Consider the following 22,825-nt stretch of genomic DNA (forward strand, 5'->3'; position numbering starts at 1 on the left):
CTGTTATATGTCGACAATGCCAACAACCCGGACATATTGCTAGGGAGTGCAGGGCACCACCTGTGCCCTCCAATCAGCCATTAGGGCAGCGTGGGGGAAGCCAGCTTCCGGAAAACTAGCGCCCACCGTGTTGCAGAGCCACAGCTCGGGTGGGGTATCCATAGGCTCAATGACTGGGTTGTGTTCAGAGGATGCACCTAAATTAATTGCTTCTTGTCCGCATATTGAAGTGAACATGGGTGGAGTGAAGGTGCCTTGCCTAGTTGACACTGGTTCAATGGTGTCCACTATTACAGAGAGCTTCTTTATTGAATTTTTTGAGCCTTGGGGCGAAGAGCGTTTGAGAGCTTGCCACTGGCTACAGCTAAAAGCCGCCAACGGTCTCCCTATTCCTTACATCGGCTATTTGGAAGTCTCTATTGAACTGTGCGGCAAGTTGATGCCCCACTGTGGAGTGCTGGTAGTGAGAAATCCCCCAGATAGTGGTTCAGCTTCAGTACCTGGCGTGTTAGGGATGAACGTCATAAATAAGTGTTACCAAGAACTATTTGGACAGCATGGCAATGCTCTGTTTAATACTACCCCTGCTGCATCATTTCCCATACCATTGGTTAAGGCCTTGCAGAAATGTCATGCAGCTGAAGGACAGCACACTCCTAAGGAGCCTAGTAAGGTTAGGGTGCAGGGCAGGAGGGCCTGCCGCATTCCAGGAGGTGTAATGAAGATTGTGCCGACTACCTGCTGTGAGCAATACTCAGGTACCACCGTCTTGTTCGAACCATCAGAGTCTGGCTTACCAGTTGGTTTGTTAGCATCTCCTGCTTTAGTTCAGGTTGTTCGGGGAACTGCTTATATCCCAGTGGTGAATGTGGGCGACACTGATGTGCTGCTTTACCCTCGTACCACTGTGGGATCGTTAAATAGTGTTGGCGTGGTGAGTCTCCCCGCGGGTGTAACTGAAGTCCCATTTTCTGTAAATGTGTCTTCCCAAACAGTTGCTGCTCCTGTCTTAGATGGGATCAAGACAATTGATTTATCATCTTTGCCAGAGGAGGAACAGTGTCAGGTGCGAGCCCTGTTGGGTAAATACACTTCGGTGTTTGCCACTAATGATCAGGATTTGGGTTGCACCAACCTGATCAGCCATGACATTCCCCTTCTTGATGACGCTCCCGTTCGGCAGCGTTACCGTCGGATTCCTCCATCAGAGTATGAACTTGTGAAGGAGCACATAAATCAGCTGTTGGCAGCAAATGTCATTAGGGAAAGTTCCAGCCCCTATGCATCACCAATTGTGATTGTTCGCAAAAAGGATGGTAGCATTAGGCTTTGTGTTGATTATCGTCAACTTAACATCAAGACACGAAAGGACGCTTTTCCACTCCCTCGCATTGAAGAGTCCCTTGATGCTTTGACAGGGGCCCGGTGGTTTTCCACTATGGATTTGGCCAGCGGGTATAATCAGGTTCCTGTCACAGCAAGTGATCGCCATAAAACCGCTTTTTGTACGCCTTTTGGGCTTTTTGAGTGGAACCGCATGCCTTTCGGCCTATGCAATGCTCCGAGCACTTTCCAGCGCTTGATGCAGCGCATTTTTGGTGACCAGCAATGCCAATCCCTTTTGCTATATTTAGATGACATTGTTGTCGTTTCATCTTCTGTGCAGCAACATCTTGAGAGGTTGGACGTGGTGTTAGGACGGCTTCAGAAGGAGGGCCTTAAAGCTAAGCTTAGTAAGTGCCGTTTTTTCCAGCAGAAGGTGCACTACCTGGGTCATGTGATTTCTGACCAGGGAGTAGCCACTGACCCCGCTAAAATTGAGGTGGTAGCAAATTGGCCTGTGCCCACCACGGCCACTGAGTTGCGTTCCTTTTTGGGATTTGCTAGCTACTACCGTAGGTTTGTGGAAGGGTTTGCTAAGATGGCTGCCCCCTTGCATCGTAGAGCAGCGGAGCTAACTAGTAAAGAATCTAAAAAGAAGGCTGCCCGGAGTATTGTTGGAGCCTGGACTGAGGAGTGTCAACAGAGTTTTGAGGCCATTAAAACCAAGCTCACCTCTGCTCCAGTCCTTGCTTACGCAGATTTTTCCCTCCCTTTCATCCTAGAGGTGGATGCAAGCCATAGTGGTTTGGGAGCGGTCTTGTTACAAGAACAAGGGGGGAAGATAAGACCCATCGCTTTTGCTAGCCGCGGGTTAAGACCTAGTGAGCAGAATATGTCGAATTACAGGTCGATGAAACTGGAGCTGTTGGGCCTGAAAGGGGCAATGACAGAAAAAATTAGAGATTATCTGTTGGGCCACAGATGTATTGTTTATACAGACAATAATCCTCTGAGCCACTTGGATTCGGCTAAGCTTGGAGCAGTGGAGCAGCGCTGGGCAGCCCAGCTTGCTTCCTTTAACTTTGAGTTAAAGTATCGACCTGCTAAATCCAATCAAAATGCTGATGCTCTGTCTCGTAGGCCGTGGCCGGCCCCATCGGAAGTGACTTCTTTGGTTTCAGGTACTCTTGTGCCTCAGCCATTACAGCTAGCTGTGCAGAGTGAGCAAACGCAAACCATCCAGTCCTCGGTAACTGTCTTTCCTGCTCTTGCCCCTGGTGATCTCTATGTCCTCCAGCAGGCTGACCCGGTCCTTCAGGAAGTTCTTGTCTTTTGGCAGAGAAAAGAGCGGCCAAATCGGACTGAGCGGCAAGGGCTTTCACAATCTGCTCTTGCATTGTTAAATCAGTGGGATCGCCTGACTGAGTTGGATGGGCTAATGTATCGGCGAGTGTTCCGTCCAGATGGTGGTGGGGAAGTGCACCAACTTCTCCTGCCAAAGTCCCTCACCAAGGATATCATGACCCAGGTCCATCAGGAACATGGGCATCAGGGAGTGGAAAGAACCTTGGCTTTGCTACGGTCTCGCTGTTATTGGCCAGGTATGTCACAGGAGGTTGCAGATTGGTGTAAAACCTGCAAGCGGTGTCAGGTTGCTAAGGATAACCAGCCACCTGCTCGTGGCTTTATGGGCCATTTGCTTGCATCAAAACCAAATGAAATTTTGGCAATCGATTTTACTTTGTTAGAGCCAACTCCATCTGGTATAGAAAATGTATTGGTGATGACTGATGTGTTTTCCAAATATACGTTGGCTGTCCCAACTAGGGATCAGCGCGCCTCCACTGTAGCGCAGGTCCTGGTCACTGAATGGTTTGCAAAATTTGGAGTACCAGCACGCATCCATTCAGACCAGGGCCGCAACTTTGAAAGCACTCTGATCCAGCAGCTGTGTGGTCTGTATGGGATTGTTAAATCTCGTACCACACCTTACCATCCAGCTGGTAATGGCCAATGTGAACGTTTTAATAGGACGCTTCACAACCTGTTGAGAACCTTGCCCACGTCCCGGAAACGAGACTGGAGCGTTTGTTTACCCCAGTTGCTTTATGCATATAATACCACCCCTCATCAATCAACCGGTGAGTCACCATTTTTCTTAATATTTGGTCAAGAACCACGTCTTCCAGTTGACTTTTTGTTGGGAAGGGTCGAAAACCCAGTTCAGGGAACTGTTCATGAGTGGGTCAAAGAACATCAGACTCGCTTGCAAATAGCATTTGAGGGTGCTAGAGAAAAGTTGAAGACTTCTGCTGGACACTGAAAGGCTAATCATGATAGAAACATCAAAGAAGCTCCTCTTAAGGAGGGCCAGTTTGTGTTGATCCGAAACTTGGGGAGCAAAGGTCGTCAGAAATTTCAGGATTTGTGGAGTTCAGTGACGCATGTAGTTGTCCAAGTCCCAAGGGAGGGTGGTGTAGTGTATTCAGTGGCACCAGTTCATGACCAGACCAGGGTAAGGAGGGTACACCGCTCTTTGCTGAAGGTCCTGATTGGTGCTAATGCACCCAATTCAGTTCCTGTTGAAGGTGCATCTTCTGAGCATCACTCCATTTCAGAGGACGAGCTGTCTCTGGAGGGTGATTTGTTCTTGAGGCCTTGGCCTCAGGAGCAGGTACCACCTGCCTCACCTGCCGCTGTGGTTTCTGATGCTGGACCTGCTGTGGTTTCTAGCGCTGTCCCTGGGGCTTCAGGACCTGCCGTGGCTCCTCCTGGTATGACCTTGAACCAACCTACCTCATTAGCAGTGGTACCGGTGGCAGAGTCTGGTCCCAGCGAGGTGACTGTGCGCAGATCAGCACGATCAACTGCTGGCCAGCATCATAATCTCCATCATCTTCCAAGACCCGTAGTAAGAAAGATGCCTTCATCTAGTACCATGTCTGCTGTATTTCGACCTTGGTGTTAAGTTGGATCATCGCCGGGGCGTCGATGCAGTTTGGGGGGGTGGAATGTGGCAGTATGCCCTGGTGGGCTTTGAACGCACCACACGGGTGCCTAATTCTAATTGGTTGTGGCGCTCGCTGGTTGCCTGTGTATATAAGGGGCCCTCCCTCACCGGGTTGACATTGCATTGTTCTCCTTCCGGTTCAGACCTTTGCGTTTGTTGGTGCTGCACGCCAGGTAAGGCAGGCTTCTTCTCTCTCGAGCAAGTTTATTACTTTTGATTTATTTTCATTTTCTGTATAACAGCTGCAAATGAATGCATGCACTTAAACAATGCGCTTAACGGCATACTGATTGTGGACCAATCGTCCTTCGGACTGCCAGTACAAGCTTCCCACGCTTTCCTCCCTGTAAGAGGCACTACTTAAAGAGCTCAGTGGTAAGCACAGCGCTAGTTTTTGCATGCTTTTAGATTCTGTTTCTAATATTTATTTCTGATAGCCGCTGCTGTTTGTCCTGAGCCGACTGTTCGCCTGCGTTGTTCGCCTGTCAGCTGGGTTATCCGTCAGCTGCCTACCTGCCGCCCCGGCCGGCATAAAGCTGTGACTTCTAACACTCGTCCAGCGTGGCTGATTGGCGATCAGCTCGGACTTACTCTTTTGGTGCTGTGTGAGTGACGTCCGCCACAGCGGATCGGTTCCTCCCAGGATGGGCCTTAATTCTGGACTATACTGCTGCTAAATTGTGGACTGAACTGTATTATGGGAATTGTACTCTGAATGTTGTTTTTTTTTTTACAGGAACGGTCAGCTCGTGGTGTTGGTGGTGGACTTCTGGGTGGTGGTTCCTCTTCTGGTTTGGTGCATGATTTTCTTTTGCTTTGCCTAGTTCTGTTTGCTGTGTTTATCTTTTTTTCTTTTTTGTACCCTACCCTGAATTTCACTCCTCACAGAGTTACGCTTGAACTAATTTTTAAATGTGAGGTTTTAATTTAGTCTTTTTGAATTAAACTAAAAGTTGTATAATAAAAGAGTTGACTGGTGAGATTGTCTCAAGCCTCATCTGTAGCGGGTCTGTGTGCCTTAATGGTAACATTTTAAGCGGAGTCATTAAAATCTATTAAATCTTTTCTTACCTGGTGTTTCTAAATTGAAATTACCCAAATCTTATCACACCTCTCCCGCCACATAATCTTCTGTCTTTTCTAATTGGACCAGAGTTGATTTATGGTTTAAAAAGATAAGCATCAGCTTGACAGTCACCTGAGCTGTGTTGCTTCAGATCAACCAGCTGCTGCTCTGCCGCCTGCAGGCTGAGGGCCACATCTGAAAGCTTGGTGTCAAACTCTGGAGAAACAGTTGAAGACTCATTGACTCCTCAGCAATCCCTCACATTAAGCATGCTTGTACCGACAGTGGAGAGGAAAAACTCCCTTTCAACAGGAAGAAACCTCCAGCAGAACCAGGCTCAGTGTGAGCGGCCATCTGCTGAGGCCAACTGGGGTTCAAGGAGACAGAAGCAGACATAGAAAAAGAAGCATAGATGCAAAAGGCAAATGTCAACCAGCTTCACAGGCGGCCCCGTCCAGGAAACACAGTCAGGCAGACAAGAGCCGAGCCAGCTTCCATGTCAGAGGATGAAGAGAGCACATCCAGTTAGTCACAGTCAGAGAAACAGGGCTACACTGAAAAACAGGCCAAGCTCCAACATCTAGAAACAAAGGTGTTGATGGCAGCAGCACAGCTGATATTTCTCTCCAGGATGGAGTCACAGCCAAACAGGAACAGACCAGATGAAGCTGCTATGAGAAAAAGCAGAGAGAGCAGAACGTTAGAGATTGAACTAACAGATTCTGCAGAGGTGAGAATAGAGATAGAATGAAGCAGAATGATGAAAAAGGGGTCCCTATGTCCTCCAGCAGTCTAAGCCTATAGCAGCATAACTAAGGCTACGTTCACACTGCAGGACTTGATGCTGAATTCTGATTTTTTTGTGAAATCTGATTTTTTTTTGCATTGCCGTTCATATTTCCAAATATATGCGACTTGTATGTGATCTCCTGTGTGAATTGCAGTCCCGCATGCGCAGTAGAGGATGCAATGACGTCACAGGTGTGTTTATGGAAGTAAACATGGATATTAGTACCGCCACGCATTTAGCGATCTTTTCCAACCATAAAAACTCAATCTTTTTTAAATATGTTTAAACATAAATACTGCTCTCCACATCACCATCTGCGATGGTTGTTGTTTTTCTTGCCGCTTCTGCGTAGCAAGACGCAGAATAGTGACCTTTGTCAGGTATTAATGGCGTTAAGGTCGGATAAATCCGACCTGGCCGTTCAGACACAGGTTGGATTTGAAAAGTTCAGATTTGTATCAGATTCCACATAGCCAAGTGGCCTGGGTCGGATTGGAAAAAAATCGGATCTGTGTTGTTCAGACAGCCATGAAAAGATCAGATCCAGGTCGCATATGGGCAAGAAATCCGATTTGGGTCACTTCAGGCTGCAGTGTGAACGTAGCCTAAAAGATCTGCCTCTCATTCTACTTTCACATCCATCACATTCTGTGGACTTTCTGAAAAGATACCAATCCCACCCTGAAGGCCACAGCCTGATTCTCAGTCAGGGTTTTTGCAGATATCCTTCCATCAGTCATCCAGGTCCTCCAGCAGCAGGACACACATGACTGATTCTAAATCAGGCGTCTCAAACCGGTTCCAGAAAGGGCCGTGTGGCTGCAGGTTTTCTCTCCAACCAAGCAATAGCACACCAGACTCCAGTCATCTCATCAAGTCATCATGTTAAGAATGGACTGACTTGATGAGATGACTGGAGTCAGGTTCTAACTTCATCCAGACTCCTCACCTTGATTCTTCACCAGATATCTGAGTAAGGAAGATTTTCTAAACTTTTATTTGGAAAATCTTCATACTGTAGATCTGAGGCAGAACATCTTGTTTTCTTGGTTCTCAAAGACAATCAGACTGTTTGTGATTCTCTGTAAACTGAATAAAACTGGAACACATATTCAGTCAGTCCAACAGTTTGATGGATTACCTGAGTTGTTTGTCTTCAGGTCTTCCAGCCGTCTCTCACTGACTATCAGTCTGACCTCCAGGACTAAGCAGGAAATCATTGTTTCATTTAGTGATTTTATCCAGGATGAAAAGAACAAAACACACTGATGATGGTACCTTCAGAGAGATTCTTCAGCTGCTCCAGCTTTCCCTCAGTGTATCCAAACCTGACCAGCATATCTACAGAACACATCAGCTTTTACAGATGTGTTTCATATGTTAGCTAATGTTTATTGTGGCCAGAGTGAGAAGGCTTCCTGTGGTACCTGTGTTTGTTGTCTTCAGGTCTTCCAGCTGTTTTTCACTGGATCTCAGTCTGCTCTCCACCTCTAAACAGAAAAGCAACTTTTAGGAAGGAGTTCATCAAGGAACTGATGTTCAATCATTCTGTTTTAATCTTGAGTTGATAAATTGGTCGTTTTTGTCATCAAAATGTGATTTGAAAGATCAGGCAGAGATCCAACAATGGTTCCTTGAGGAGTTCTGGGAACCATTGCTGGATCATCCTGCTCTGATCAAACTGGTTGGATTTGGGGTGTTAGGACAGAGTTAAGAATCAATGAGTTCAGGATGATTCCAGGGTCTGGTTCTTGTCTTTCTCCTTTAGTGTGGAGCTCGGGTTTGTAGGCATAGACATTAATATCTGACCGCCATTGAAAGCTGCTTGGCGTAACCATGTCCCCGCCCTATTTTAGGAGTCAGAAATCAGAGAGTGTAAAAGGACTAAATCTCTGCTGTCCGGAGTCGTTCAAGTCCGACTAAATTGATGGGAATAACCTTCAACAGGGAAGAATTAAAATCCTCTTGATAGTGTTTGAGCCCAAGTTCGCTCGATTTTCACCAGTAGAATTTTTTTTAGTGCAGAGTAAGAGATCCTCATCAAACGGACATGAAATGTCTGTTTATAAAAGCTAATATGTCTGATGGACCCAGTGAATTATATTTTATTTTATGCACAAAACTGGGACAAAAATCAGACTAAATCAGGAAATAGAGCAGCGTGATTGGCTGTGAGGAGAGCGAAGACAGAGAAAACTCTTGAGTTTACTGATGGAAACCTGCTGCTGACCAGGTTAGCTCTGGGAGGATGTTACTATGGCAACAGATACAGAGGGTGAGGAAACCGAAAACTTAGAAAATGTGGAGTTTTCAGTGAAGCTGCTTCATAAAACGGACCTCAGTTCTGTAGCAACGAGTGTGAAACTTTAACTGTTCCCAGTTTTTCTCATTGAATATCAGTCTGACTTTTATATCCACAAAACAAATGTTATTAGAAGGCGTGTAATTTTCTATAAGCTAGTAAAAATACCTGTGTTTGCTGTCCTCAAATCTTCCAGCTGTTTTTCACTTGATCTCAGTCTGCTCTCCAACTCTAAGAGAATAAAAACTTTAATTAAAAAGAAGCTGCTCAAGAAACCATTTCCTGTTTCTTTAGAGTAAATAAAGATTCTTTTTAAACAGATGACTTCTTAAAATCTCCTTCCTACTCTGCCTCCTCACATCCCTATGAAGTCAGAGGATTTTAATCCAGTTTCTAAACAATAACAAATGTCCTGTAATGACAGCCTCTAAAATTATTATTTTTTAACAAGTCTAATTGATAAAAACAAAAAAACAGTTCAGTTTATTCCACGTGTAAATGTTATGTTATTTTAGTTCTACTCAGACTGGATCCCCTTCTTATACATGTTGGCTGTATTTTCATAATGACTTGTGGAAAACTACAAACAGGTCAGTCTTTTTACAGCTTTTCTTTTTCTGTTCTTCCAACACATTCTCCACTTGAGCAGTGAATCTCTGACGCTCCCCCAGACTCACCACGGGCCTTTTGGTCGCCTCTCCTCATCAGTGAGGAAGACTTCCCTGTCTTGGGAGGTTTGGTCTGTTATACTTGTGCACAGATCTATACTAATTAGATGACCTTTGCAGTAAGTTTATCTAGATTGTATTTAGGACTGTTAGAGTAAATGGGGCTGATTAGACCTCTAAAAGCCACTTTTAACAAAAGTTTTTATCCCTACATGATAAAATTAGAAAAGAATATCAACCAGAAGGTTAGCCTGGGAGCAAAGGGGCAGGAAACAATCTAAACAGTTTATTTTGTATTATTTGTGCAATTATGAAAGATTTCTAATCCACAGATTACCAGCGTTGGTTTTCCTCAGCTCGTCTTGTTGTCTCTCAGCATCAGTTAGGCGATTCTCTGCAGCAAATAAGCAGTCGAGTAGTTTGAGGACAGCAAGGATGAAAAGGATGAAATAATCTGATAATACGAACAATCATGAAGTTGTCTGACCAGCAGAGGCACTCCGTCCTTCCAGGCTCAGCTGGCTGGAGCTGAATTTATTCTTCAACTCATGAACCTGGTCTGAAAGGGAAAAATTACATCAAATCAATTTATTGTTGTTCACTTTTTATTTTTCTGACTCTAACTAGTCCCGCAGTTTTCAACCGATTTCAACAATTTTGGTATCAAAACGTTCAGCTTGTTCAGGAGAATCCTGCTATATCTTTTGGTAAAGATATTTTTTGTAGTTTTTTTTTGTCCCATTGAAATGCATGTAGAATTCTTACATTTCAGCAAATTTCAGCTAAAACTTCATCATCTTTGACCTTTGTTGGATTAATTGTACAAGTTATTCTACTTTAATCATATTATACTTATACATTCATATTTACACATTTGCATATTCCTGTATACTTGTATTACACAGAGTGTTGAAATGTTTTACTTGCTGTGTTTCTAGTGCTTGTTATTAGTGTGTGCAGGAAGACCAGTCGAGGTCAAGGAGAACGGAGAGAAAGGAGTGAAAGCTCTCCTTATCTTATGATACTGTATGATGTTATGCAGAACTTCTGGTTCCGACTGGTTTCACCCCCTCCTCCCTTTTAGCAGTCGGAACCAACATTGTAGCCAGGGCGTTCCTTAATAAAATGCTTGGAGGGCAGAGCTGTTTCAGAGTGGTTTGGAGAATTGTAACTGAACAGTCTCTGATCACTCTCCTTGCAAGTAAATCATACTAAATTCTCTGTGTCTTTCTTTGTACAGGTTACTGAATAAGGTGTTTGGTGTTTAAACCTAACATTAATTGGTCCTTCGAGCCGGATTGCAAGATACCCGACGACCCCCAGCAGGTGAGTGAGATCCAGATAAGCCTGCGGCCGCAGCAAACAGACCCTTTACGGGACTGGTCTCTCCCTTACAAGCTGGGGTCCGACGATTAAAGCATTTCGAGGACGCAGAGAATTGTGAGTAGTTTTTCTTTTAATAAGGAGTGAGTGAATTATTAGAAGAAAAATATATAAAAATATAAAAAATTTTTTTATAAAAATATAAAAATATATATAAAAAAAAAAAAAAAGAGATAGAAGTGAAGGACAGCGAAGTCCTCTCCGCGTGGGGTAACGGAATCCCCTTGTTGTACTAAAACCCTGACAATTCTAGACTCTATCAGGTAAAATAGAAATTTTAAAACAGTTAAAGTCCGTGGGAGGGCAGGCTCCCCTAGTTTGTAAGGGCAGGCTCCCTTAGTTGTAAACTAGTTAAATTCTGCATAGGATGGCGGCGTCCTCTGTGTTTAAAATAAAGTAAAAGTTAACTGCGCAGTGTGTGTGTGTGTGTGAAAGGTAAAATAGATATCACTAGATATCTGTATTTCATACCAAAAAGACAAGGGTTAAATGGTGAGCTTTTGTGGATGTTTGTAGACAAGAAAACTCCACCTGTAAAGGTTGAAGTGAGTTTTACCACAAAAAGTAGTTGATCACCATCTTGTCTGAAGCCCCAGTGTTTAGAACACGACAGGTGTTGAAAACCCACTGGGCCCAAATTTAGTTCAAAATGGGAAAAGGGCAAAGTAAAGAAAAACAGAAGTTATTAGAGAAACTCCAGTGTAAAGATTGGAAAGCAGTCGAAAATGATGACCCATCGGCAGTAGAGCCGTTGTGTTACTGGATAAAAAACTACGGTTTTAATGGCAAATTGAGCACCACAAACATTAAAGAATTGCAACAAAAAATAAAAACAAAAAGCAAAAATAAAGACACTTTGATGGCAAAAGAAGGTTACATGCAAACCATGGTCTGGATGAAATTAGCAGGACAGAGAGAAGAGGGAAAGCGTAGAGTTAAGAGAGAGAGAGAGGAGAGACAAAGAAAAGCAGTAGAAGGAATTCCCTCTCCAAAGAAGGATGTGGAAGAATGTATAATTCAAGAATGGGTAAATCGTCACCACATAGAGATGAGTGGTGCAACACTCCAAAAGTATATAAATCACGCCCTGCATGCAGAGAAAGTCATAAAAAGTAAAAAGAATCACAATAAAGAATCCACTGTGTTTTATCAGGAGGAAGAGGACACTGTGTTTTATCAGCAGTCCAGAGGTAGAGGCCAAGGCAGAGGTCGAGGCCGTGTAAGGGGAAGAGGCTTTGGATCACACTCAACTGATGATTCCATAGCGCGTTGGTCATGTGGAAAAAAAGGCCACATAGCTAGACACTGTCGAAGTAAACCACAAAAATAGGAAGCTCAGCATGACTAGATGAGCAGCCATTTTCTATTAGAGAGATAGAGGATGAAAATATGGATGTCTTAAACCTAGAAGATTTGTTTTTTAAAAGAAAAATATAGACCAGAAATAGTTCTGATGGTCCAGGGCACTCCTGTTAAATTTTGTGTGATACAGGAGCCTGCAGAACCACAATAAAAGAACCCATACCCTTGCACATACCCATCGTAAAGACAGCAAGCACAAGCAGCTGCACAAGCAGCTTTACAGCAAGACCCAAATGAACTTGGTGCTGCTGCTGCTTCTGCTTCAGCCCCAGTCTTGCCAACTCCTAAAGTTGAGAATCCACCGGCTTATTCTCCTATGCCCAGCACCTCCACAAGGGTTACCTGTTCTGGGGGACCTGTGGGGGCTTGGTCAAAAGATATGGGGGGGGGGGGGGAGCTTAATCTCCCCACAGCCAGCCCCTGAACCCAAACCTGAAACTGAGGTGTTTCCTTTAATTGAGCTGCCAAATCCTTTGGCGGGTCAGGGGCCAGCTGAAAATCAATTTTTTCCTGTCATGATGGTCTATAGGCAGGGGCGGATTTGGGAAATTTGGGGCCCTGGGCATGGACGGGCAGGGGGCCCCCTGACAAGAAAACCTATAAAACAGTCCCATTCTACAGATAGAGAAATGTTAATAGAATAGACATTCATTATTTGTTCTAGGTTTTGTCCCTCTGTTCTTGTCCCTTTTTTCCTCTCTATTTTATCAGCCTTCTGAAGGCATTTTAGCCAAAGCATTTTTATCAAAAACATAATTAATATGCACAAATAATGATTAGTTGTATTAACTATACATGTGAATAGCACCCCAACAGTTTTCCTGTGTGACAGTGGTGCATGCAGAACAACTGTTAAACAACAAATTCCAGGTGCTGGCCAAGGACCTGAGACTGTCATAGTCTGATCAGCTCAAGGTCATTTAAAGGCTGTGCAGGAGATCCAGCTTGTGTGGTTGAGAGACCCTGAAGGACTCTCCTGCCGGCTGTCTGTACTGACTTTACCTGAATGTCCAGTTAACCTCTTAGGCAGGGATGCTCTATGCTTTGCTTAGACAGAGGCTGGGCATCCCATCCCTGACTGTACAGCAGTCCATGGACCCGAATGACCTACACATTACCATGTGGTACAAAGACTCTCCAGGTCCTGATAAAGACTATGAAAAACTTACTTGGATAAAATAAATAAATAAACCAAAAAAAAAAAAAAAAAAGGGGCGCTGCAATGAAGGATGGCACCCGAGAGCGTAGGTTTGATTTGAACTTTGGTAGGGACACTATTGGTCTGGTGTCATTGGTACTATGCATTATGCATGCCTTTTTTTTTATGCTTGACATAAGCATCAGTACTGATGAGAGGAATTCATTGTTTAAAGAGAAAAGGAGCATTTTGCTACATTAATAAACATTTTTAAGCACTACACTAACTAGATGCTGTTTATCAATGTTGAAGTATCACCGGCTCTGATGAATGTGGAATTAGGACTGTTTTCCACTTTGTAAAATGGTTTTATTTGAACAACTGAGACAGACGGTAAATACAGTACTTTCTTCTGAATATATAGACTTGTGCAGAGTTAAACCCCACTCTTATATTTTTACCTACTATGCTCTGTCTGTATCAAGCAAAATAATACATTCATTAAAATAATAACTTCACTATGAAAGTTGAACATCTGGGCTGTAGTTACTCTGTGTTGCCCATCTCATGTATTTTATCTGTGGCTGAAAACATGAATCATATTAAATGATTATTTGCATATTCGTAAACAAATTTAGTGATTCATCATTAAATGGAGTATAGAGACTCTAAAACATAATATACATGTAAAATCTGGCTTTCCCCGACAGAGTAATCCACTTGGATCAGTAATCATACCAAAACTGTAAAATAAATTAATAAACATTTTGCAAATACGACTATAAAATGTTTTTGTCTGTCAATACTTTCCGTCCGGAGCTCTTCAGGAGGAGATGTTTTGGTTTCACCTGGTTTAATGTCATTAGTAATCTTCTTTACAGAACTTTTGGCTAACCAATTAATCGAAAGAATTAACGATAGACTGATCGATTTACAAAATAATTGTTAGTTGCTGTCCTAATTTCATCGTAACATCGCATTAAACATAACATTTCTTATTAAATACATGTGAAGTGGGGATGACATTCAACGAAACAAACATGTTAATCAGCCAAACTATCTTAAAATCCATGATGGCACCTATATGTGACCAGAACATAAACCAATCCTTCCAAATAAAAAATTTCTTTTAATGAGCTGCTATACTGAGTCATGATTTTACTCATGTCTCAACCGGGAGGATTGTAGGATTGATTGAGCATTGAGCATCATTATATAGCATATGGATTTATATTCTATGCAAAAAACTTTTGTAAAGCATGTCTAATATGTGCTAAACATAATCTTCAAGGAAATTTAAGACCTAAAAAAGGTGCTTTCCCTAAACCTATTTATCCTTTCAATTCTGTTTGGTTATAATAGATTTGTTTTCTAAATGGATTGCAAGAAAGTGATAGTTAGATCAGATGAGTAATAAGTAAAATCACCTTCTTAATTATTCTCTGGAACCTTATCGTACTGCTTAGCACTCTAGTAATTCTACTGTGGTACTTGTTATAGAATACACATTTGGTCTCCTTCACCGACCTTCAGAGGAAGTCCATCGTACAAAGGGGGTTGTATTTTTAGTATACAACCATCTCAAACTGGTGAAGGTTCAACAACTCTGCCGAGAGGTCATAGGAAGTAGACCATTGTGTAAAAAGATTATCCATAGAACACTTTTTGAAGTTTGAACCTAGATGATGTTGCGATTATTCATATTAGTTTTGTTTTTAGCTCTCACTCAGGGCAAGGATTCTTGTTGCCCTCATGATCCAGCTATTTGTAAAAGGGACGTCTATCTCTGCTATAACTCTACTAGAGTAATCAGTTTGGTGACTATTCCTTTTCAAACATTCTCGCAAAGATTTAAACATGACCCGGGAAATTGGGGCGGTTATGATTTCTACCTATATCCTCGCGTAGTTCAAAGAACTCATAATGGTTGGGGAGACTTATTTAGAACCACTGGACAGTGGAAAAGGGATTGTATGGATGGACACCTTTAGCTAAGAAATGGATGAGTAGAATATCAGGGTTCACTGTTAACCATGCCTCCAAAGTTTTCACTATGACAATAAACTCCACAGCAGAACCCCTTGAGAAGGAAGGCTGTTCTTCCTCATTTCTATGTGCACGGTCTAGTGGAACCGATCCATGTTGGCCTTTGTATTTGTGCCCCGCAAATATTACACAAGAAGGAGATGAGATACAAGGGATTCTTACTTCTGCCCAAGGTGAACAGATAAAAATTCAAAATATTAATGTTCCGCTTAAAACAGATTAATTGTTTCAAGTCATCACTGGAATCTCTGGGCAAACAAACAACTGGCTTTTAATGGCAGAACAAGCAGCTAAAACAGTGTCTACTGATTGTCTTGTGTGTATGGGAGCCAGACCGCTGTTACGCGTGGTTCCTGCCACCATAACTCCCCAATGTCTTCTAAATATAATGAATTATACGGTCCCAACTGATAATTGCACCTATTGGGATAAGATCTATCCCCTGACCACGGCTGAGAAGAAGAAACCAATCTTTTTGAAAAAAGTAGCTGTGGCAAATTTCACCTCTGTAAACAGGACCGGAGTGGGCCCGAAACTAGGCACACTAAATGAAACACAATGTGCAAGTATTTTACTGGTATCCATTTTTTTAAACCTCAATCCCGCAGCGACATCTGGTGGTGGTGTGGAGATGACAAATTGTTTGACAGACTTCCATGTAACACCACTGGATTATGTGCTGCTGTCATCTTGATTTTACCTGTTTCTGTTACATCACTCACAACAGATGAATTGTTAACGACTGCAAAGAGCATTTTACCTCACACAGAGCATACTAGAAGGAGGAGGGCATCTGAAAATGCATGGAGTGGAGATGACCCTACTTATATTGATAGCATTGGTGTACCCAGAGGTGTTCCTGATGAGTATAAACTAGCCAATCAAGTTTCTGCAGGATTTGAATCTTTCTTATGCTGGTGGTGTACTCTAAATAAAAATATAGACAGGATCAACTACATCCATTATAACGTCCAGAGGCTGGGAAATAAAACAGAACAAGGCTTCTCCGCCGTCCATGAACAATTGTCAGCTACCTCTCTGATGGCTTTCCAGAACCGTATTGCTGTTGACATGTTGTTAGCTGAAAAAGGTGGTGTGTGCTCTATTTTTGTAGATCAGTGTTGCACCTTTATTCCCAACAACACCGCTGCTGATGGCAGCCTCACAAAGGCCCTTGAAGGCCTTCGCTCTCTTAACAGCAAAATGAAAGACCATTCTGGAGTTGACACAAAAATGTGGGATGGATTTGGAGACATTTTTGGTAAATACAAACAATTGGTGTTTTCTATTTTAATGTCTATAGCTGTATTTGCCGCCATCTTGACCTTATGTGGATGTTGTTGTATTCCATGTATTAGAGCGCTGCTAAATAGACTGATTACCACAGCAATACAACCCATGAAAGCAGAAATGTATGCCCTCATGCCCACTGAAAAATACCCATCTGATGATGAAGACAGCGAAGAGGATGAAATCTCTTTGCATTTTCCTGACTTTTATCCTAATTCCAATGACATTAACAGTAACCCACCAGTTTAAAGTACCTCCGAGTGTACCCTTTACAGCTAAAACATGATTTCATAGTTGAAAATCTGAAAAGAAGTAACTACTGAATGATAAAATGAATAGCTTAAAGTGAATAAACAGGAGGGAAATGTTGGATTAATTGTACAAGTTATTCTACTTTAATCATATTATACTTATACATTCATATTTACACATTTGCATATTCCTGTATACTTGTATTACACAGAGTGTTGAAATGTTTTACTTGCTGTGTTTCTAATGCTTGTTATTAGTGTGTGCAGGAAGACCAGTCGAGGTCAAGGAGAACGGAGAGAAAGGAGTGAAAGCTCTCCTTATCTTATGATACTGTATGATGTTATGCAGAACTTCTGGTTCCGACTGGTTTCACCCCCTCCTCCCTTTTAGCAGTCGGAACCAACATTGTAGCCAGGGCGTTCCTTAATAAAATGCTTGGAGGGCAGAGCTGTTTCAGAGTGGTTTGGAGAATTGTAACTGAACAGTCTCTGATCACTCTCCTTGCAAGTAAATCATACTAAATTCTCTGTGTCTTTCTTTGTACAGGTTACTGAATAAGGTGTTTGGTGTTTAAACCTAACAACCTTTAACTACTTCAGCATACTTTCAGCTAGAAACAGCATTCAACTTTTAAAATGTTTCCGTATCTTTCTGCTATTACTGTTTAACTCGGCTTTCTGCTAACTTCTACAGTTTTGCTTCAGTCAAGCTTCAAACTTTAAAAGAAATTTTAAAGATTTTCAGATTTATAATGGAAGTCTATGGACGGAATTCTTCAACTGTTAGGGTGCGTGCTCTAGCTTTTGAGCTGTTCCGGTTTTTCCGAACAAATTGTTCTCACTCCCTCATTTTTCACTCAATTGAAATAAATTTTACATTAAAACGTAGGTATTTTTTGTCAAGATTCAGGAAATGTAACCCTCATTTGTGTGGCATTTACAGTTTTCCGACAGTTTGGCCCAGACCGCAAAGAAGTCCACACTTCCCCAATAGAAATCCAATGAGAGACTTTCCAAAAATCACAGACAAAATCCAGAAATATACATATTTTCGTATTGCTCCCATTTCTAAACTTTTTTGATGTACAAACATGAAACTTGGTATAGAAAATCTTTAGACCCTTCTAGCACTCACATTGAAGGAATTTTTTCAATATCATTTATGGTTTAGCTGTTTAGCTGACTTGTTTGGGCATAGGAAAACGTTGATTCTGAGAAAAATCCTCATACTCAGAAAAAACTAATTTTTACATCATCACCATGGCCAAATAGTTTTTAGTAGAAACATGAAAGTTGCCACAGTCGAAGCCGAAGGATGGCTGACACCAACAGTGAAAGAATTTTTTGAATACCTTTTACGGTTTTGGCTCAACGCTCGTTTGTTCGGAGGGGAAGTTTTGCTTTTGAGAGCTCTGCTCTACCATGGAGCTGCATGTTATTTAATGAGACCAGCAGGAGTGACAAACCTTTATATTTCTCCTTCTCATTAAGGTTGTGAATGAGCTACAGCCATGAAAGTTACCCAAATCGGAGACAAAGAATAGCTGTCGCGTAGACTGAAAGATTTTTTTAGATAACATTTACGGTTTGTCTTCAGCACTCGTTTGTTCTGAGCTGATTTTCCCATTCAAAAAAGCCTGAGAGGAAGGAAATGAAAGTGAAGCGCTTTTCTCTCTTTCACTGACAGGCTCGTTAAGCGTTGTCAAGGTAACCGAGCTTCAAAGGGATTTTACCTCTGCCACTTTAAACAGCACATATTAATCTAATGGAGGGAGACAACACTGATTTAACATTTGGAAATGGACACAATATGACTACTGGCCATGACCCTTCCCTTTACACGCAACCCTGATAGACTTTCAAAATAAGACTCTGGGGACCCTACAAAATAAAAGCCTCTTCATTAAACTCATATTTTTTGCAATATGTGGCTCAACATTATGACCCAAACTCAACCACTTATTTTTTTAAATTAGACTCTAGGGTGCTTTTCAAAACACACCCCACAGCAAATTTCAAAATAAAAGCCTCCCACTGCCAGTTCATCTACTGCCCTAATAACAGGGGAAAGAGTGATTTAACGATTGGAAATTCATCAAGTATCACTGCTGGGTCTTACCCTTTTCCAGAGATGGGAAGTAACGAAGTACAAATACTTCATTACTGTACTCAAGTAGATTTTTCTGATATTGTTACTTTACTACTTATTTTTATGGCGACTTTTTACTTCTACTCCTTACATTTTTACACAAATATCTGTACTTTCTACTCCTTACATTTTAAAAAATTGGCTCGTTACTTTAGTTTTGAATCATTTCAATGGAGTTACCGTTATTATTTTTCACGTCATCAATACCAAATTCAATGTAATTGGATGGGAATCTACGTTGCATTTGACGCACCACTACAAGATGAATCGACAGATTCGGGGGTATTCATTCACGGCAAATCATTGCAGCTTGGTGGCGGTGGCGTTAGCATAGTAGTATGGACGACGAGATGATTGAAAATGAACACAACGGAGATCTAGTCCTATTGGCAGACATCCATTTAAAATGTAGGCAACGGCATGAAAAAAGTGGTTTCTACTTTTACTTTTATACTTTAAGTAAATTTACAAGCCTGTACTTTGTTACTTTTACTTGAGTAAAGAAGTTTAATCAGTACTTCCACTTTTACCAGAGTATTTTTTAACACAAGTATCTGTACTTTTACTCAAGTACGGAAAGTGAGTACTTTTGCCATCTCTGCCCTTTTCTCAACACACAACCCTGAAAGACTTTCAAAATAAGACTCCAGTGACCCTACAAAATAAAAGCCTCTATGTTATACTTGTGTATTAATTGATGCAAATGGTTCAGCATTATGACCCAAACTCTACCAGCTTGATTCTATTAGACTCTAGGGACCTTTTCAAAACATACCCCAGAGCGAATTTCACATTCAAAGTCTCCCATTTACGCTCTGATACAGCATCTATTCACCCAATAACATGGAAAACTAGTGATTTCACATTTAGAAATGGATTCAATATCACTGCTGGGCATGACCCCTCCCTTGACACACATTCATGATAAACTTTTGAAATAAGACTAATGGGACCCTACAAAATAAAAGCCTCTTCCTTACGCACACTCATTCATTGTGCGGTATGGCTCGTAGCTACCACCCAAAGTCAACCAATTTCTTCAAATTACACTACCAAGGCCTGTTGACCACACACCTCAGTGCACATTTCTTAATAAGGCTCTAAGATTTACACTCTAACAAAGCATCTGCTAACCTCTTAATATGCAGCCTAAGCCTGCCAACGGTGCTTTCATCACCACAGCAGCTCGTAACATGCAGGTTAGTTTTTTTTTGATAAATTCAGTTCCTTATGTGGTAGTAGCTCTCTTTCTATAAGCTTCTCTCTCTGTCCTTCCTCTGCTTCTCATGTTCAGTCTTGCACATAGGTTTGTAGATTTTCAATCCTCAAATGATGACACTGTTTTCTTTATGCTGATCAACCGACACATTTTAAATAATTGTTTTGCCAAGTCTTGACATTTCCACATATGATTTAAAAATTTTGATACTTATTCAATACCATCTTCCTCAACATTTTACTTCCCATCCTTAAGCTACTCATTTTTTCTTCAACCAGATAAGATTCAAGTTTTTCTTTGTAATTTCTTTTCTGATTCAGCTAATTTAATACTTTTCAGCCTATGTTGTGAACTTTGGCTTCATTCTGCTCTCTTTCTGGACAGGAATTAAACTTTTCTGTTTGCTGCTAATTCATAACACGCCTGACATGTTTCTGGAAAGTAGGTAAACCCCCCTTCAAAATTTCTTTAGAACTTTTTCTAGAAACTTGGGTGACATTACATTTAGACCCTTCTAGTGCCAACATTGAAGACATTTTTTGATATCATGTATGGTTTGGCTTTGCAGCTTTTAAGATGAGTCTGTTTCTGCCATTTTACTGCCAAATGATTCTACCCTACAGAATCTTCGGATGATTCAATTGTTTTCTGCAGTTTGAAGCTCCTGATGACTTCCTTTCACATTTTCATATGTTCCTCAGCTAATTTGTGCTTCTTTTCCTTCTCACAGTTTCTTTAGCAAATTTTTCTCTTTTCATTCAGCAAAAAAAGCATTCCCACTTTGCTGTTTCTCCGAAACAGCTTTTTCTAGTTTTAATAGTCAATGCAGCTGAGTTTTCAATATTCCAGCAATGAGGTTGGACTGCTTTGGAAAGTAACCTTTTTATTTTAAATCTTTGGATGTAACGCCTCCCTTAAGAAGTTGGTTTTTTAATGCAGCAAATCCACCAAAGCTACGGCCAGTGGCAGCCAGAGATTGCCTTTTATATCTTACTGATCCTTTGTCGCCGTAACACCTCCTAGCAAGCTGAGTTTGGTCTTGGTTTGAGATGAAAAACTAACAGGCACCTAAACCACTTCAGGATCAACAATGAATCAAAATCTATATTTCCCTAATAAATCATGAGCATCACAAAAAAGATTTCCATGAGGCCCTCACTAATAAATGCAGATTTATATATCAGTGCTGTTGATGTTTTTGATATATCTTTATATTTAATTACAGAGAAGAGTCATAAATGAGTGCTGAGAAAAACTCTAACCAATAAATTGTAACAAGTGGTTCATATAATAACTTAAATAAATGTTCTACATGATGGGATTATTGAAAAGAGGGCCATGGCCCTGCTGCCCCCCTCCTTTTACATCCGGCCCTGTTTCACCATATTTCATCTGAGATAAAAATCACATTGAGTAGCTGGGGACATGTCTAATGCGTTTGCTTTACATTTAGGTGCCATGATGATACTTTTAGCTAATTTAAGGCATTATGAAAATGCTTTATACTGTATAAAAAAAAACATAAATTCATGCATAGGTTTAATTTTTGTCCATAAATCCTGTCCTTCTGAGGCTCTGTGAAGGTAAATCTGTGTTTTGCATGGTCAAATATTGTCTCACAAACCTAAAAAATAATAATGTACCAGTTTAATAAAGGAGATGATATTGGTCAGCTTTATACTTTTTTTTCTAATATATAAAAACTATTGTCTGAGGATGTATTTATTTATGAGCAACTATGCAAATGAATAAACATCTAGAAAAAGTAGACTATGTTCTACTATATATCTATAGTATCAGCATTAATGCCTCTAAGGTTATGTTGGACCAAAAAATGTGTTTCTTTTACTTTCAGACTGTTTTTCATGACATTCTTATAGAAGCACATTTGTTTTGGGTTTTGGAGCAGTTCTCCAGTGGTGAGGTCGTGCTATATGTGACCCCCCCGCCATTTAAAAAGGTTGACTCATAACAGTGTAAAGGCTGCAGAAGTTACCTTCAATGTTTGTCCTCAGCCCGTCCAGATGGATCTCCAGGCGTTGTTCCAGCATCACTGCTTCAGAGGCAGATGAACTATTGGAGGCTTGGATGTCTGGGTTAGAGGTATGATGACATATTATCATTTCTTTCTGTGTGTTTCAATTAATTCGTCATTTTGAGGCTGTTTTTAATTGTTCTAGTCTCCGACAACATAAATGCATATAGTGACCTGTCACACCAATAGCATAGCTGATAACTGAAACCGATTTAGCGCCATGATTTGCGGTGGTGAAAGACTGAAGTGTTAACAGGACATTGGGAGGTGAAGGATCATTTAATAAAGCAGGATGACAGTAAAACAACGATGCTGAGTGTTTTAGCTTTATCAAAAATTATCCAGTTAATACTACTGGATGATCTTAGTAGCTTAAATTAATGTACAGAGGATGTCTATAAAAAAACACCAGTTAGCACAGCTTCACATACCTTAGCTTTCTGTATATATTCTTTTAAGTGCCATCCGTTTGAATGCTTTCTTTAAATTAACAATGACTAATAATTAGGTACCCCTTTTCATCGTTCTGCTAATCTGCTTTATTCTATCTCTAAAGTAGAATGGGAGGCAGATCTTTTAGTTATCAGGCTCCTCTCCTGTGGAACCAACTAGCAGTTTTAGTTTGTAAGGCAGACACCCTGTCTACTTTAAGGCTAGGCTTAAAACTTTCCTTTTTGATAAAGCTTATAGTTAGAGTGGCTCAGGTTATCCTGAGCTATCTCTATAGTTATGCTGCTATAGGCTTAGACTGCTGGAGGACATAGGGACCCCTTTTTCATCATTCTGCTTCATT

The 22,825-nt window shown here is 41.2% G+C and overlaps 1 protein-coding gene across 7 annotated transcripts in view; it reads right to left on the reverse strand.

The window, feature by feature from the left end:
- Positions 1–22,825, reverse strand: part of LOC119792144 (paramyosin-like) — a 39,478-nt gene that overhangs the window by 7,352 nt on the left and 9,301 nt on the right. For 5 of the 7 annotated variants that reach the window (XM_038298633.1, XM_038298632.1, XM_038298629.1 and 2 more), the window contains 8 exons: positions 21,994–22,089; positions 9,647–9,718; positions 9,497–9,553; positions 8,660–8,722; positions 7,617–7,679; positions 7,468–7,530; positions 7,331–7,393; positions 5,532–5,615 (listed from right to left, as the gene is read on the reverse strand). In XM_038298633.1, the coding sequence (XP_038154561.1) occupies positions 5,532–5,615; positions 7,331–7,393; positions 7,468–7,530; positions 7,617–7,679; positions 8,660–8,722; positions 9,497–9,553; positions 9,647–9,718; positions 21,994–22,089 (561 nt within the window). The remainder of the gene's footprint in view (positions 1–5,531; positions 5,616–7,330; positions 7,394–7,467; positions 7,531–7,616; positions 7,680–8,659; positions 8,723–9,496; positions 9,554–9,646; positions 9,719–21,993; positions 22,090–22,825) is intronic. The other 2 variants (XM_038298631.1, XM_038298634.1) reach the window with 2 other exon arrangements.

The sequence above is a fragment of the Cyprinodon tularosa genome, unplaced genomic scaffold (genome assembly GCF_016077235.1).
Source record: "Cyprinodon tularosa strain WSP-4 unplaced genomic scaffold, ASM1607723v1 ctg410, whole genome shotgun sequence".
Taxonomy (NCBI): domain Eukaryota; kingdom Metazoa; phylum Chordata; class Actinopteri; order Cyprinodontiformes; family Cyprinodontidae; genus Cyprinodon; species Cyprinodon tularosa.